The sequence below is a fragment of the Mytilus trossulus genome, chromosome 4, assembly GCF_036588685.1.
Source record: "Mytilus trossulus isolate FHL-02 chromosome 4, PNRI_Mtr1.1.1.hap1, whole genome shotgun sequence".
NCBI lineage: Eukaryota > Metazoa > Mollusca > Bivalvia > Mytilida > Mytilidae > Mytilus > Mytilus trossulus.
The window spans coordinates 32887296-32901432 of NC_086376.1; the positions used below are offsets into that span (position 1 = coordinate 32887296).

General features: G+C 30.5%; 1 protein-coding gene across 9 annotated transcripts in view; it reads right to left on the reverse strand.

The window, feature by feature from the left end:
* Positions 1-14137, reverse strand: part of LOC134715144 (amyloid-beta A4 precursor protein-binding family A member 1-like) — a 78265-nt gene that overhangs the window by 13740 nt on the left and 50388 nt on the right. For all 9 annotated transcript variants that reach the window (XM_063577097.1, XM_063577096.1, XM_063577095.1 and 6 more), the window contains one exon: positions 3959-4141. In XM_063577097.1, the coding sequence (XP_063433167.1) occupies positions 3959-4141 (183 nt within the window). The remainder of the gene's footprint in view (positions 1-3958; positions 4142-14137) is intronic.

Sequence of the window (14137 nt, forward strand, 5' to 3'; positions counted from 1 at the left end):
TCATTTTTCTAGTTCAAGACTATAAGTACATGAAATGTGGCTCACAGCAGATTTTTAAATATAATATATTTTTCTAACATGGTTTGATTTTAATATACTTTTCAGCAGTGGCAATCTTTAAAGGGAAAATTCACGATTTTTTACTTATGGTTTAAATATGTTCATTATGACATAATATATATATTCACAAAGTTTTATCGCTATATGTGCAGTAATAAAGGAGAAATTCAATATTTAATGAAAAAATATTAACTACTTCCTGTAGGTCGTGACGTTTTCTCCTGGTTTTTGCATGCCGGGATTTAAAAAACAATCATTAAAAGTCTTGGTTTTTAATCATATTTTAACGTAATCGTAAGCGCGCCGATGACTTATGCTTTATCTAATAACCATCCGATAAAAAGAAGATAAAACGCACATACGTTCAATTGTACATATTCATGAGATAAATTTTCTATGTTAAACGTATTAGAATTATTTTTGTAGACAACACAAAAAGTTATAAATTGATTTTTAATTAATGTATTTTCGGACTGATAAGGTGAACAAAGTAAAGTACAATAATCTGTAAAGACAATATGTTGGTGTACTCTTATTGACCTTTTACTATCTCTGCTATGACTTGGTTGATACGATGTGTGTATTCACGGTGCTGTAGCAATACTCGTAGATGGCTTGTTGAAAGGTAAATTGTTATTTGCACTTCAGTATTTAACCACGCCTCTCGGGCACACCTTGCCAGGTGTGACTGTCTATTCGGATCAGTGAATTATAAGACAAGGGGAGCATCCAATACACATATTTAAAATATATATTCAAGTTGGTGACAAATAAAAATTGATCGCCGTGGAATTATTTAATTATGTTTGGTGCTATTATTTATTTGAATTCAAATAAGTTAATTTACTAAGAAATACACAATTTTTGGTTAAAGACGGGAAACTTAATTCATATGTCCGATTGAAATGATTTACACCTTTTGTCCTTGATTGATGTCTAATAAAAAGGAGAACTTAGAAATTATAAATAGCTTTACCAAAGTATTTTTATTTGTCTGTATTAGGCAAATAAATGAATGAGAACACTTAGATTTAGACTTTTTAAAAGCCACGTACAAATTAATAACTGGAACTCACTGAAGATAACTCTACCGAAGCGGAATATAATATGAACGAATAAAGAAAAAATACTTTTGTACTTGAGAAGTCTTAAAACATTGACAGCAAATGTAAGGTCACCTTGGAATGGAATCGAAAAATTACGAATAGATATTCTTTATCAAGTGTGAAAAACGTCAACCAAATTTAATCATAATCGGGGACGTCCTTATTATCACAACGTATAATACTTAAAATAACTATTTGACCAAAGATGTTTAAAAACAAAAGACAACGAATTTAATGTCATCTTTCCCTATTTTTGAATGTAATTATAAGTCTGTTCAACTGGCAAGAATACCCCTAAAGCGGACAAATATCTGACAAGCAGTTTATTCTTTAAATTTGCTGTCATTGAATATCAAGAAAGAAAATAAATCCCGAAAATGATTTGAAACTTTAATACTCAATAGCTTTCCTAGAAAATATTCACATTCCTCGGGGATTATTAGTGTACGTCCAGTTGCATATGTCGGAACAGTTGTGGTGATGACGAATTTCTTTCTTTATTCGAGAACAATCTAATTGATATATAAATCTGTGATTTTACTATGTTCATAACTTCGATGAACCAAAGCAAGTTATAGATCGACCTGTATTTAAATCAAATTGGTCCTCTTCTTCTTCTTCTTCTTCTTCTTTTGGTATACAATAGTCTATCGAATTGGATGATTACATACTGTTGGTATACGTGGACTAGTCTATTTACAAAACTTTTACCCCAATTTGCACAAAATGTATGTTTCTTTCTTATGTTCAATGTATACATGTATATATTTTAAATTGCGCTGTAGTTCCGTAACTTTCTATCCGGGCGTATAAACGAATCGTCGACAAGTGCGCACATTTTTTTAATCAACATTTCTGGAATGATCCAACTATATATGTCCTTTACTATTGACAACGAGTAAATATTACATTGTCCCAGAGACATATAATACAATTATATGTCTCTGATTTTCCCCAAATTAACCCTTGGAAAAAATACGTATATTTTTATATCTTCAATTTTTTTAAATTTTTTATGTGGTATCATTTTTTTTTTTTTTAAAATAATATTCTTTACACCAGAAATTTTATTTATAAACAAGCGTATGAGTTAAGTAATGACTAGTATATTATATCACTTTCGGACACGCAAGACAGAGATGTATATTATACATGCACCTGATAGTTCAAAATGGAAAGTTATAAGTTATCGGCCGTGTACACTGATCAATACCTACAGAAGTGAAACGATGCATGAACTTGCAGGCCCGACAGGAAATCGCTTGAATACCTGGTCGTGTCACCTGACACCCCTCACAATACCTTTGGGAGTAATACATTAAGCCATGCGGGTGATCAGTGGAGCGAAGATCCTAATTTATTTGAATAAAGTATATTACTTTAAAGAATTATGAACGGATTAGATTTTCGAAAACAATTTTCACGGAACTCTTATTTATGATTTGAACTTTGACTTTTTAACTAATTCCAATATTAACAGTTTAAAAATAACAGACTATATGGTTATTAAAAATATAAGAACATTTTCCGAATCAAGTTAGTTAGTCAGATAAAACAACCGTACGATTGACAAGATATCGACACGTAATTACGACAACATCGGTTACTGTAGTTTTGTTTCTTTATGGTTTATAGACATATCGTGATTTTTATTTGGACAAGATAACAAAATGGCGGAACGCAAAGAACTGATACTCAAAATTTAAAATCAATGGTGATCTCTTATCTAGCGGAATAAAGCTTTAATATTTAAAATAAAATGTTATAAGGAAAAACCACGAGGCAATTCCAAGAAAGCTGATTAATCAGTTAAATTCAATTATGTAAGGAGTACAAAAAAATAAGTTCCAACTGATACTACTGTAGGCTTATTTCATCAATTACAAATATTCAAAAACCTCTGTAGTCAAAAAGAAAAACATTATTGATTGGTGTATTAATTAATTATTTAGCTAATAAAGACATGTTTTTGGTCAATAAGAATCAATGATGAAAATTTGATATAATAGGATAATTAGATATGCAAATTAAAAATTTGTATACCAGCGCATATCTTGCTAAAAGTGCTTCCAATGGTATTGGTCAGCCTAGGTTAAATGCAAGGCAAAGGGATCTCCAAGGTGGTAACTATCTCAAATTTCAGTTTTGTCCCTTTTTAAGACTATGGTCTTCTTTACATTCTATTCATGTTTGTTTTTAGAAATCAACTGTAAATGACTTTAAAATTGATGCATTTTCCCACGTAATTTTTCTTTGTCACAATTGTTAATTGACATCATTTAGAGTGATTGACAATTAGAGATTGGTCTGTAGAATTCACAGGGGCTCTCATGTCAATGATACAGATCTTTTTAAGCATGTAAAAACTGTGGTACATGTATGTAAACATTTAAACCCACTGCATTTGTTTGCACCTGTTCTAAGTCAGGAACCTGATGTTCAGTGGTTGTCGTATGTTGATGTGGTTAACAGTGGTTTACAAATGTTTTTTTGTTTTTCAAATAGATTAGTCTGTAGGTTTTTCCATTTGAATGGTTTTACACTGGTTATTTTATGGGGCCATTTTTAGTTTTCTGTTCAGTGTGAGCCAAGGCTTCGTGTTGAAACTGTACTTTGTCTTATAATGGATATAGGAAGATGTGATGTGAGTGCCAATGAGACAACTCTCCATCCCAATAAAAAAAAAAATGGTTTACTTTTACAAATTATGACTTGGATGGAGAGATGTCTCATTGGCACTCATACCACATCTTCTTATATCTATGTAAATATCTGTGGTGTTTTCAGCTTACCTCTTTATGTTTTTCTTTATTTGCAAACAGATTTAATTCTTCGCCATATATTTCTTGTTGATTGAGGACATCTTGATAATCAATTTCTTTCATAAGACCAGGATCTTCTATTCCATTGGCCTTCAAAAATTCCATATAAGCCACCTGGAAGGCTTGGCCTATGGACTGAGCTATCAGTTGAGCCTAAAATATACAAAAAGAAAGGTATAAAAAAGTAATCAAATTTAAATCAGAAAGATTATAAGCTCAGGATACTCAGATCTCTTTATGGACATCAAGAAAAACACAGCACTGAAAAGAGTGAAATAAACATGAGGTGAAATGGATGTCTCACCTGATCGTGTTAACTAAGTGAAACAATGTAGCTAACACATGAAAGATAATTTCAAAACACAAAGAATGTAACATAAGACTGTGATGTTCAAAACAGTCCATTAGCCTAAAATAACAGATTTTCCAGTTAAAACATAAGTATTTTTCATTGCTTAATGAGATATAGTGTAATCAATGCAAAGTTTTACTTATGACCTACAAAAATGTCACTGTCAAGGAAGAAAACACTTCTTATAAGCCAAATACAATGAATTTGACATAATTTTCTTTGCATTTTCTTTAAGTCATTCAGCAAGCAACAGTCAATGAACCTATCATTATAATTTTAGCCCTTTCCAAAGGCCAACACTTTTGATGGTCATTACCTTTGTTCAGATGAAGGTCTGAGATTGGGGCTGACATTATACTGCATTATAATTCTACCCCTTTCCAAAGGCCAACACTTTTGATGGCCGTTTCCCTTTATTAAGATGAAGGTCTGAGATTGGGGCTGACATTATACTGCATTATAATTCTAGCCCTTTCCAAAGGCCAACACTTTTGATGGTCATTACCTTTGTTCAGATGAAGGTCTGAGATTGGGGCTGACATTATACTGCACATGTATTATAGTAGGGAAAAAACTTTATCAGATGACTCATGGACCAAAATTTCACCATGGGTTTTTTCGTTAACAAGACAAAACAAAATATGCTGACTATTCAATATTTTGTTCCTCCATAATTGCAAACCTGACATTAAATTCAAAATCACTCCATTATAAAGCCATTTTATAATCTCAAGTTTTCCCAATAGCATATTATAATAAAACTGTTTTTTTTCCCTCTCCAATTCTAGAATAAAATTGTCCTCCAGGGAAAACAAGAAAGCTGATTTTTAATGATTATGAAATTTGTAAGAAAAGACATTGCTGCACTGTAGAAGATGAAACCTTCTTACAAACCATAATGATACTTAAGATACCTAAAAACTTTTCAACATAAATGATTTCTATAGCAGATCGTCTAAGAAATTGAGAAAATAGGTTTTGGTACGAAATTGTAAATGTTATATATATTAAAAATCAGACACTGCAAAAGAATTAGCATGGCAAAATCTGACAGGCAGACGGCATCATAGCTTTATAACCTTATTAACATTGAGCCATTTGAAGATAATACATAAGTAATTGATTTGATTATACAGACTGAAAGGATCAGCTGTTAAATAATCTGGTAACCCATCAATGTTCTCTACTTATATTACATCACATAAAGTTAGTATTATGTAAATGTATTGCAATTTCTGCAGTTTTTGTAACATATGATATTCAAATAACCAGATTAGAAATATTCCCATAAAAGGAGGAGTAAAAGATGAAATCTTCATTATGAAAAACATTTTATGTTCAAGAAAAATAAATAAGTGGGTGGACTTTTAAGAATTTATTTCTATTTTCTAACTTAAGGCAGTAAGTGTGGATGTCTTTTGCTATCTTAGATTTTAAAATAGCAGAGCCAAGGTCAAGATTTTCAATCAATTCAGCAAAATTTATTGAGGATTGCAATAAAATAATGTAAATTTCATTAAAAGATTAAGCTTATAAAATTTTACCTTCAAGCTAGTTATTAGTATATTCACAAATGTAGATTACTTTTGCATGATTTTCAATGTTTTTAATTTGGATTATTAAGGGGAGGTAACTTAGCAATATTACATTTTCTAAAGGAATCTACATGAAATTTTGCGATATTATGTTTTAACAGGAGAAAATGTATGGTGACCCTATCTTTTCCTTTGTATTCTGAACGCATTTATTAAAAGCTATTTTTTCGTATTTTAGTTTACAATGCTATCATTTAGACCATGTGGCCATCTAGGAATAATTCACAATTATCAATTGGTCACAATTCCCAGTGGCTATGTTACAATACTAATGGTTGTAATTTGAAAGGTCATATAAATGGAAACGAAACTAAGATTTGATCTTTTCAAGTTTACAATTTTTTTACATGTTAGTCCAGGAAGGCCATACATTGATTTCTAAAGAAAAGAAAACAATAGAAACTAGTCCTCAAAAAGGTAAACATTCTACAAAAGAGTAACAAAATCAAGTTGAGCGTCAATTCTAACACTTAAGTTAAATATAGTCAAATATACTTGATTAACTTGTTAAACCATGTTTGCAACCATCACATCTCTAAATTGATTTTCACAACTGAATAAATGGACTGTTTTCTATGGTTACCAGCATGATCGCAACTCTAAATCAAAAGCCCCAACACTTTCAATGTAGTATCAGTTGGTTTACCTTTCTAAAGCTTAGCAAATGCTTAAATTTTGATGAGTAAATAACAATCTTTTAATTCAAATGAATTTAAATATCCTGAAATATTATTGCCGTTTTGGCAAAGTAATTTCATGGCTATAAATGACATTATATGAATGTCAATGAAAATATATATAACATAAAAACTACATTAAAATTAAATTTATTCACTGATTTGAAACAAAAAGCTTGGTTTCCAAAGTAAATCAGTCAAACTATTTGGATTTTAATAAAAGACTTCATAATCATATGAATACCATGGCATAAGAAAATAAATTGTTGGTTGATCGTAGATGAATTATGTTTTAAAATGAGTGTGAATTGGATATCACTTTTTTCATTGCAATATCTTAATAAAAAAAAAGACGGTGCCCAGTTTATAATTATATTCAAATCAAATTACGAGTGTTGATATCAAGGGATATCTAATTCTTATGAGAGACCTCCGAGTTGTTACATTTTGTTTTGGACAGCTGAGACACAATTAAGTGTCTGACTGTGGGAATTAATCTGTTTCATTCCTTTTAGAAATAATCAAAATAGCATTTTTCTTCTTCTTGAGATATTTTGTTTTGTCTTTAAGCATACCAGTAAATCATTAATCTGACAGTTATAAAATGTCATAAGAGATATTCTATTCACTATAAAACAATTTTATTCGCCACATGCTACCTAATTGTACCAAATTATTTGAATCAACCAGTAGAATTAATGATGGTGCCATTAATATTTACGACAATTTGAAGATATTATGTCATTGTTTATAAGGATAAAATAACCAATTAATGAAAACCTAAAACTGTCAAAAGGAATCTGGAGATTTTAATAACCCTCCATAATCTAATCCCCATGGACAACAAGCAAAACGGAAACATCTCCAGGAGTAAAATTTTTCTTGTTTTCAACATTCAATAAATACAGAAAAAGTGTTGAGAAATATCTGTCTTTACAACCTTGAACTTAAAGTTTGCCACAATAATTTCCATTGAAAACAAAGTCAATTTATGTTTTTTTTTAGCTATAGGCATAAAACACAGACAACAATGTAAATAGCCTACCATTACTGATTAGGTTTGATATTTTCGGTGTGAGTTAGTGGAAATATTGTGTTGATCTTCCTCAGACAAAGTGAGCTATTAGACAGAGTGTCCTGTTATCCTTTCTATAACAGTATGTCATTACCCAACTTTTCAGTTATCCTCCCTTGGACCAATGAAACAGATATTAGAACAGGGTGTCATAATTTTTTCCTGCAAAGGGTAGGGCATGGAAAACTTCTCAGTTCCTTAAGGGCTAAAGACAATATATAATTTTTGCATTTGGTTTAATTATGAGTGTAAAAAGTGTCTTGTAATAAATAAGGAATAAAAATGTGTTCATGTACAGTTTCTCTAGTAAATATATGGCAAATTTATCAATTTTTCAATTTATAAAGGGACATAACTAGAAAACAGAGAAAAATACTACAAACAAATTCAAACTAAACCTGTTTTGCAGCCGATCCTCATCCAAATTTTCTAAAAACTGGGATATACACTGCCAACATAAACTTTTTTGGGCAGACCAGAAACAAACAGAAAATAATATGTAGACATTGTCGTTAAAAGAGACACATCGCTAGTGCTTGTGAAATGACTGGCAATGTAAAGGATGTGGAAAGTTTGGACACATTCAAGACACATGTATTGAACAGACTGGCAATGTAAAGGATGTGGAAAGTTTGGACACATTCAAAACACATGTATTGGACAAATGGTTATCGTCACTTCTTCTAAATTAATTTAGCAGCAAAAACACCTGACAAAAGAAGATAGAACCACAATAAAAAATAAATGATAGGGAAACTATTTTAGTAATCACCATCCCAAATCATTCCTTCAATATCAGTACAGGCAATAGTAAATAGTAAGCTTAGCAAACAAGAAAAACATTATTATTAACTTAATATTTTCCAACTCTTAAAACCCTGAAGCAATTTGAATAATGAGTTTCTGTTATACAAAAGGACACATATGTTTTGCAAATAGAATTAGCAGACTGCAAAATTCTTGTGTTTTTTCAAACAAAGAATATCTGTTTTTGTCAATACCTGATGAACATCATAACAATAACCAGATTTTTCATCTTAAAACAGCAATCCGAGCTTGTTGTGGTCTGAATAGACAGAAAAATTCCATTCCAGTAGATTTCAAAAGACAAATCATTGATTATAGAATATTAATTTAAGAGTCCATATGGAAATTGGCAAAGTCCTTGGCAGGGGTTAATTTGAATTCATCTCCTGGAAATATTCATCCTTGCAGGAAACTTTAAGCTTCAGCAGTTCTTGACAATATATCAAAAGTGTCATTCTTATGCTGCATGCAAAGAAAAATCACACAAGATTCTTACATTACTTCACAGTAATGAAGAAGTTACTTTTCTTAATTGATTTTTCTTTTCAACAAAATTGCTTAATAATTGTTTATAAATGAATCAACATAGCTAGAAAAATATTGACAACATGTTGTTAGGAGCTGACAACTTAATAGAGACATTCCATTTAAGCCATTTTTTTATTAGTGGTATTTAAAATTTACAAATTCAGCAGAATTTCAAATGCCATTCAATTTAAGTTAAGACATGGGACAGATTGTTGCTGTAAGCTTCCTAATTCAGAAAAATATTTCTGTAGCAACAAATCTATTTAAAATTCTATTTCATAAATGGATTTGTAAGCTTATTTGCAGTAACTGTATAACCTGTTTCATCTCTCCAAATTAAGATTATACTTTTGCAAGAAAGTGGATAAGTACCATTTCTTGAATTTATTTGAGTTATTTTTTTAAAAGGTATCTATTGACATTAACTTAAATTGGATATCTGTCAAATTCACAAAAACTAGATTACTTATAAGGAAAAAGAATAGGGTTACTGTGAATTTATTTATTTTCGTGGGTACCAGTTTTCGTGGATTGAGGAAATATTGTCTTTTTGGGGATATGAGATTTTGTGGTTTTGCCAAAGTCTGCATACAAAATGATAGAAAATTTGAAATTCATTGAACATTTGAATTTTGTGGTTTACCTTTACCCATTAAAACAACGAAAATTGGTATCCAACGAATAATAATGAATCCACAGTATGTCATACATTTTGGTGAAATTTTGCAGAACAACTTTCTGGAAATAGTGTGAAAAAAATTGTCAAAATTATATAAAAAACCCATTTCTCTATATTCATTTTTTTATTTGTCACTGCTTATGTATATATTTTTGGTCATTTGATGAGAATCAGATTTGCCCCAGCAGTCATCCAACTTAACTTCCACAACTGTTTAAAGTAATCAACTGCTAATTCTTATTAAACAAACCTTATAAAATTGAGAATGGAAATGGGGAATGTGTCAAAGAGACAACAACCCGACCAAAATAAAAAAACACAACAGCAGAAGGTCACCAACAGGTCTTCAATGTAGCGAGAAATTCCCGCACCCGGAGGCGTCCTTCAGCTGGCCCCTAAACAAATATATACTAGTTCAGTGATAATGAACGCCATACTAATTTCCAAATTGTACACAAGAAACTAAAATTTAAATAATACAAGACTAACAAATGTATTTATTTCTATTCTTGTCTAATGGATAAAATATTCATCTAGAAGGCTGAAATAGCGTACTCATGAATTATTAGCATTTATCCTTCAATTGGGTGTCTAAATATACATTTATAACCTAACAGATATTGCTCTGCTATAGTTGTACAATATATGTTAATGGCACTATTAAAGCATTGCCCACACCAAATCATTCTTGAACTTTGATGCTGAATTTACTGAGGCCATAGAGATAAAAGCATTTGCACACAATGTTAGTAATTATAGGTAGTTACTATTTAAATCAATTGTTACATTACAATGAATAATTATTTACTTGAAGAGATTACATGAGCATGAGTGATTCTTTCCCGTCGATTGTCAGCTCATAGTGTCAATTTCACTTTGTAACTGTTACAAATTAGTTGAGGGCTCCATGGAGGAATTGAACAAAAAGGACTAGAAACAACCTGTATCACTCAATGTAAAGAATGTGTATCTTCATATCCATTGACACTTATTAATAATGTTAATATCTATTTTTTTCTGTATATAATTCATAATTCATCTCTATATACTTTAGTTTTTCCCAAAGCACAAATAAATGGGAGGAAAAAAAATTGTCTTTAAAAGGGCAATAACTCTTTATAAGAGTTAACTATAAATGAGAAGATCTCGTCTTGCTGATTATTGCTGCTATTTCAATTTTCTTTTTATCTACATTTTTCCATACAATAGGAAACCAGAATGTGTCTATAGTACAAGGATGCCCAATCAGTGCTATCATATTCTATAAAAAGTGGACCTTAAAATTGGTTCAAAACTTTTTTTTTGGTACATGTATTAACATTAGATTGATTGATTGTGGGTGTTTTAGCACCACTTTTAAGTGCCACTTTTGGGCTATTTCATTGCAGCCCTAATTTATTAGTGGAGGAAGCCAGAATGCCTTGAAAACCGTGACCCTCGATAGAAGTAATGACAATCCTAGTCAATTAAGATTTGAATAGAGTGCACTTGGACAAGCAGGGTTTAAACTCACAACCATAGTGTTGACTGGCTAGTTATTACAGATGTAGAACTACATAGACCACTTGGCCACCGAGGCATCCTCATTAACATTAGAAAGATCACATCATACTGAACATGTGTACTACGTATCAAGTCGATCAAACTTCAACTTCAATAATTCAACTGTATATACCAGTCTAATTTTTATGATTTCCATTAACTGATATAAAAGTCTTTAACACAAAAAAAACACTTTTGGTGAAGTAATTTCGGTCATTGAATCTATTTTTTCAGTTCAATTAAAGTATAAACTGTACTTGTCAGAGTTATTCCCTTCTTTATCATTTATGTCTTGGTGCAATATATATTAGCCTATGACCAATGGCTTTAATGAATACATTTCTGTGCAAAATGTGATTTTCTCAAGAAAACTGTCTCATATTAAGATCTTTAATATTCTGTTTCAGTGCAAAGAATTAACCGAATGCCCAACGGTCGTATTCATATTGAATTTCAGTACAAAACCTGAGTGTTTCCTACCACGTCTAACATGTCGGCACACAATACATGATGGATTAAGCTGCTGATTGTGGTGATCATGGCGAGAAGTGTTTTCTCCTCTGATTATTTTCTTAAACTTTGTGCAGTATAAGTCCTAACTTAATTTGTTAAAGAACAAAAACCCTAAAGACAAACTTTGTGCAGTATAAGTCCTAACTTAATTTGTTAAAGAACAAAAACCCTAAAGACAAACTTTGTGCAGTATAAGTCCTAACTTAATTTGTTAAAGAACAAAAAACCCAAAGACAATAATAAACCAAAGTCAATTGCATCTTATATTGAATAAGTGTCGGATGTAAGGTTGTCAACATTGATTATTTCAATGCGGAAACTTTTTTGTAGCAAATCTCTGTAATACGGCTAAAAAGTTTCTTTGATCTTCATTGTATTTTAAACAAAATCATTGAAACAAAGACATTTATAGCCAGACATGACCTTACTCTGTATACTTCAAGAAAGAACCATTTCCTGTATGAATTATCTCTAGAAAAATATCCACTATTGTAAGGGGAGAGAACTGTACTAGATTTTTATAAGCATTTTTGACTTCATTATTAATTGTTGGATACCAATTTTCGTGGTTTCTTGTGTACCTTTGTTTCACTTTCAATGTTGACATTCTTTTCCTTTAAATTACCTAACACCCATAATTCATGCATTATCCATCTCTAGCTAAGGGATTAAATTAAAGTTCACATGGATATGAATTCAATGAGGTCGATTTGTTCACTTGCAACTGAATAATTATAATCAATGTTTCTTAGCTTAATTTGATAAAATTTAATAATATTGAGTGCCAAAAAATTTGTGAGGGTTCCACAGAACCCAGTGTCTCGCATCCTTTTTTTGTAAATCGCAGGCTCAACAAAAATGAGTAAAAAAATCAATAAAAATATTCCTCTTGATACTATCTTATGATTGTAAGAAGCTTCTGTCCAAGTTTGGCAAAAATCTAGGATAGTTAATGAATCTAATAAATGTTTTGAAAAAACTTTAACTGCAGACTGTATGTAATGTTAACTGGAAGAAAATCTAAGTCCATTTAAAAGTAAAATACAGAAAAAATGGAGTTATCTTTTTACAAAATTTACTTCTAGATACTATCTTATGATCATAAACAAGCTTCTGTCCAAGTTTGGTAGAAATCCAGAATAGTTTAAGAAAGTTATTAAATTTTCAAAAACTTTAACCACAGAGTGAATATTTGTGGATGCCGACGCCGCCTCCGACGGAATGTAGGATCGCTTAGTCTCGCTTTTTGACTTAAGTCAAAGGCTGGACAAAAAGAATTATTATTTCACTATTTCACTTTCATTAATGATTGAACAATAAAAATCTTACTTTAGATTTTTTATATATATTGTAGCAAGAGTTCCTTTAAGATTGTCAAATCTGCACATTTCCCCTTTAAACCAAACTTATCAGATGACTCTATATAGAAGCAATTGTCCTTAATTGCTAATTTCAACCAATTATACTATGTTTGTCTATAATCTTGAAAACTATAATTGATACATGTATAGACATATAAAATAAACTGTAAACAGCAGAAATGATTACCACTAAAAAAAATCTACAAAATACCAATTTGACTGAAATGCTAAATCAATCCTTTACATGTTTATTATAGTTATTGTGTAATAAACTTACACATTTTGTCTAATATTATGAAAACCATTACAGAAAAAAAGACAGAAATTTTAATAGTAAAGTTGATCAGCAGTTAAAGATCTACAAAAATGTCATATGACTGAAATGCTAAAACTTCTCTAATAGGATTTATTGCCCTTCAATAAAGATTAAGCACTTTTGCCTATTATCTTTAAAACTATAATGAATACAATGATACTGTACACAGTCAAACATGATTAGTAAGTCAAGATCTATACAAAATGCTCTTAAAGGAGAATTTTATGTACATTATATGGTTTTAGCCTTCTATGATATTAAGTAAGACAGAAAAACAGCAAAAAATCTTAGCTTTAAAAGATTAAGTAAAATTACTGAACAATTTGATAAAAATGTCAATACTTATTTTCTCATGCTTTTTTCAGTCCTGTTTATGACATTCTATACTTAACTTATTGGAGGTGTACTGATTGATATTTCAGACTAGGGATACAAATTTATCTCATGGAAAAGTTAAATTGGAATCTACAAATATCATTTTAGTGGCCAGCTATATAAATAAACAGCTTCAAAGAATTTTTATTCAAATGTTCATTTGGAGGTAAGCTGGTCAGACTAATAAGCAGTCATTATAAATTCCATTCCCCACTGTAATTAATACAATAAAACATCAAAAGGAACACCCACCCCCTTTAAGATTTTAGTTGTAATATATATATACAAGTATAAGATAATCTTTCCAGACATTTGCCTGTAAGCTTATA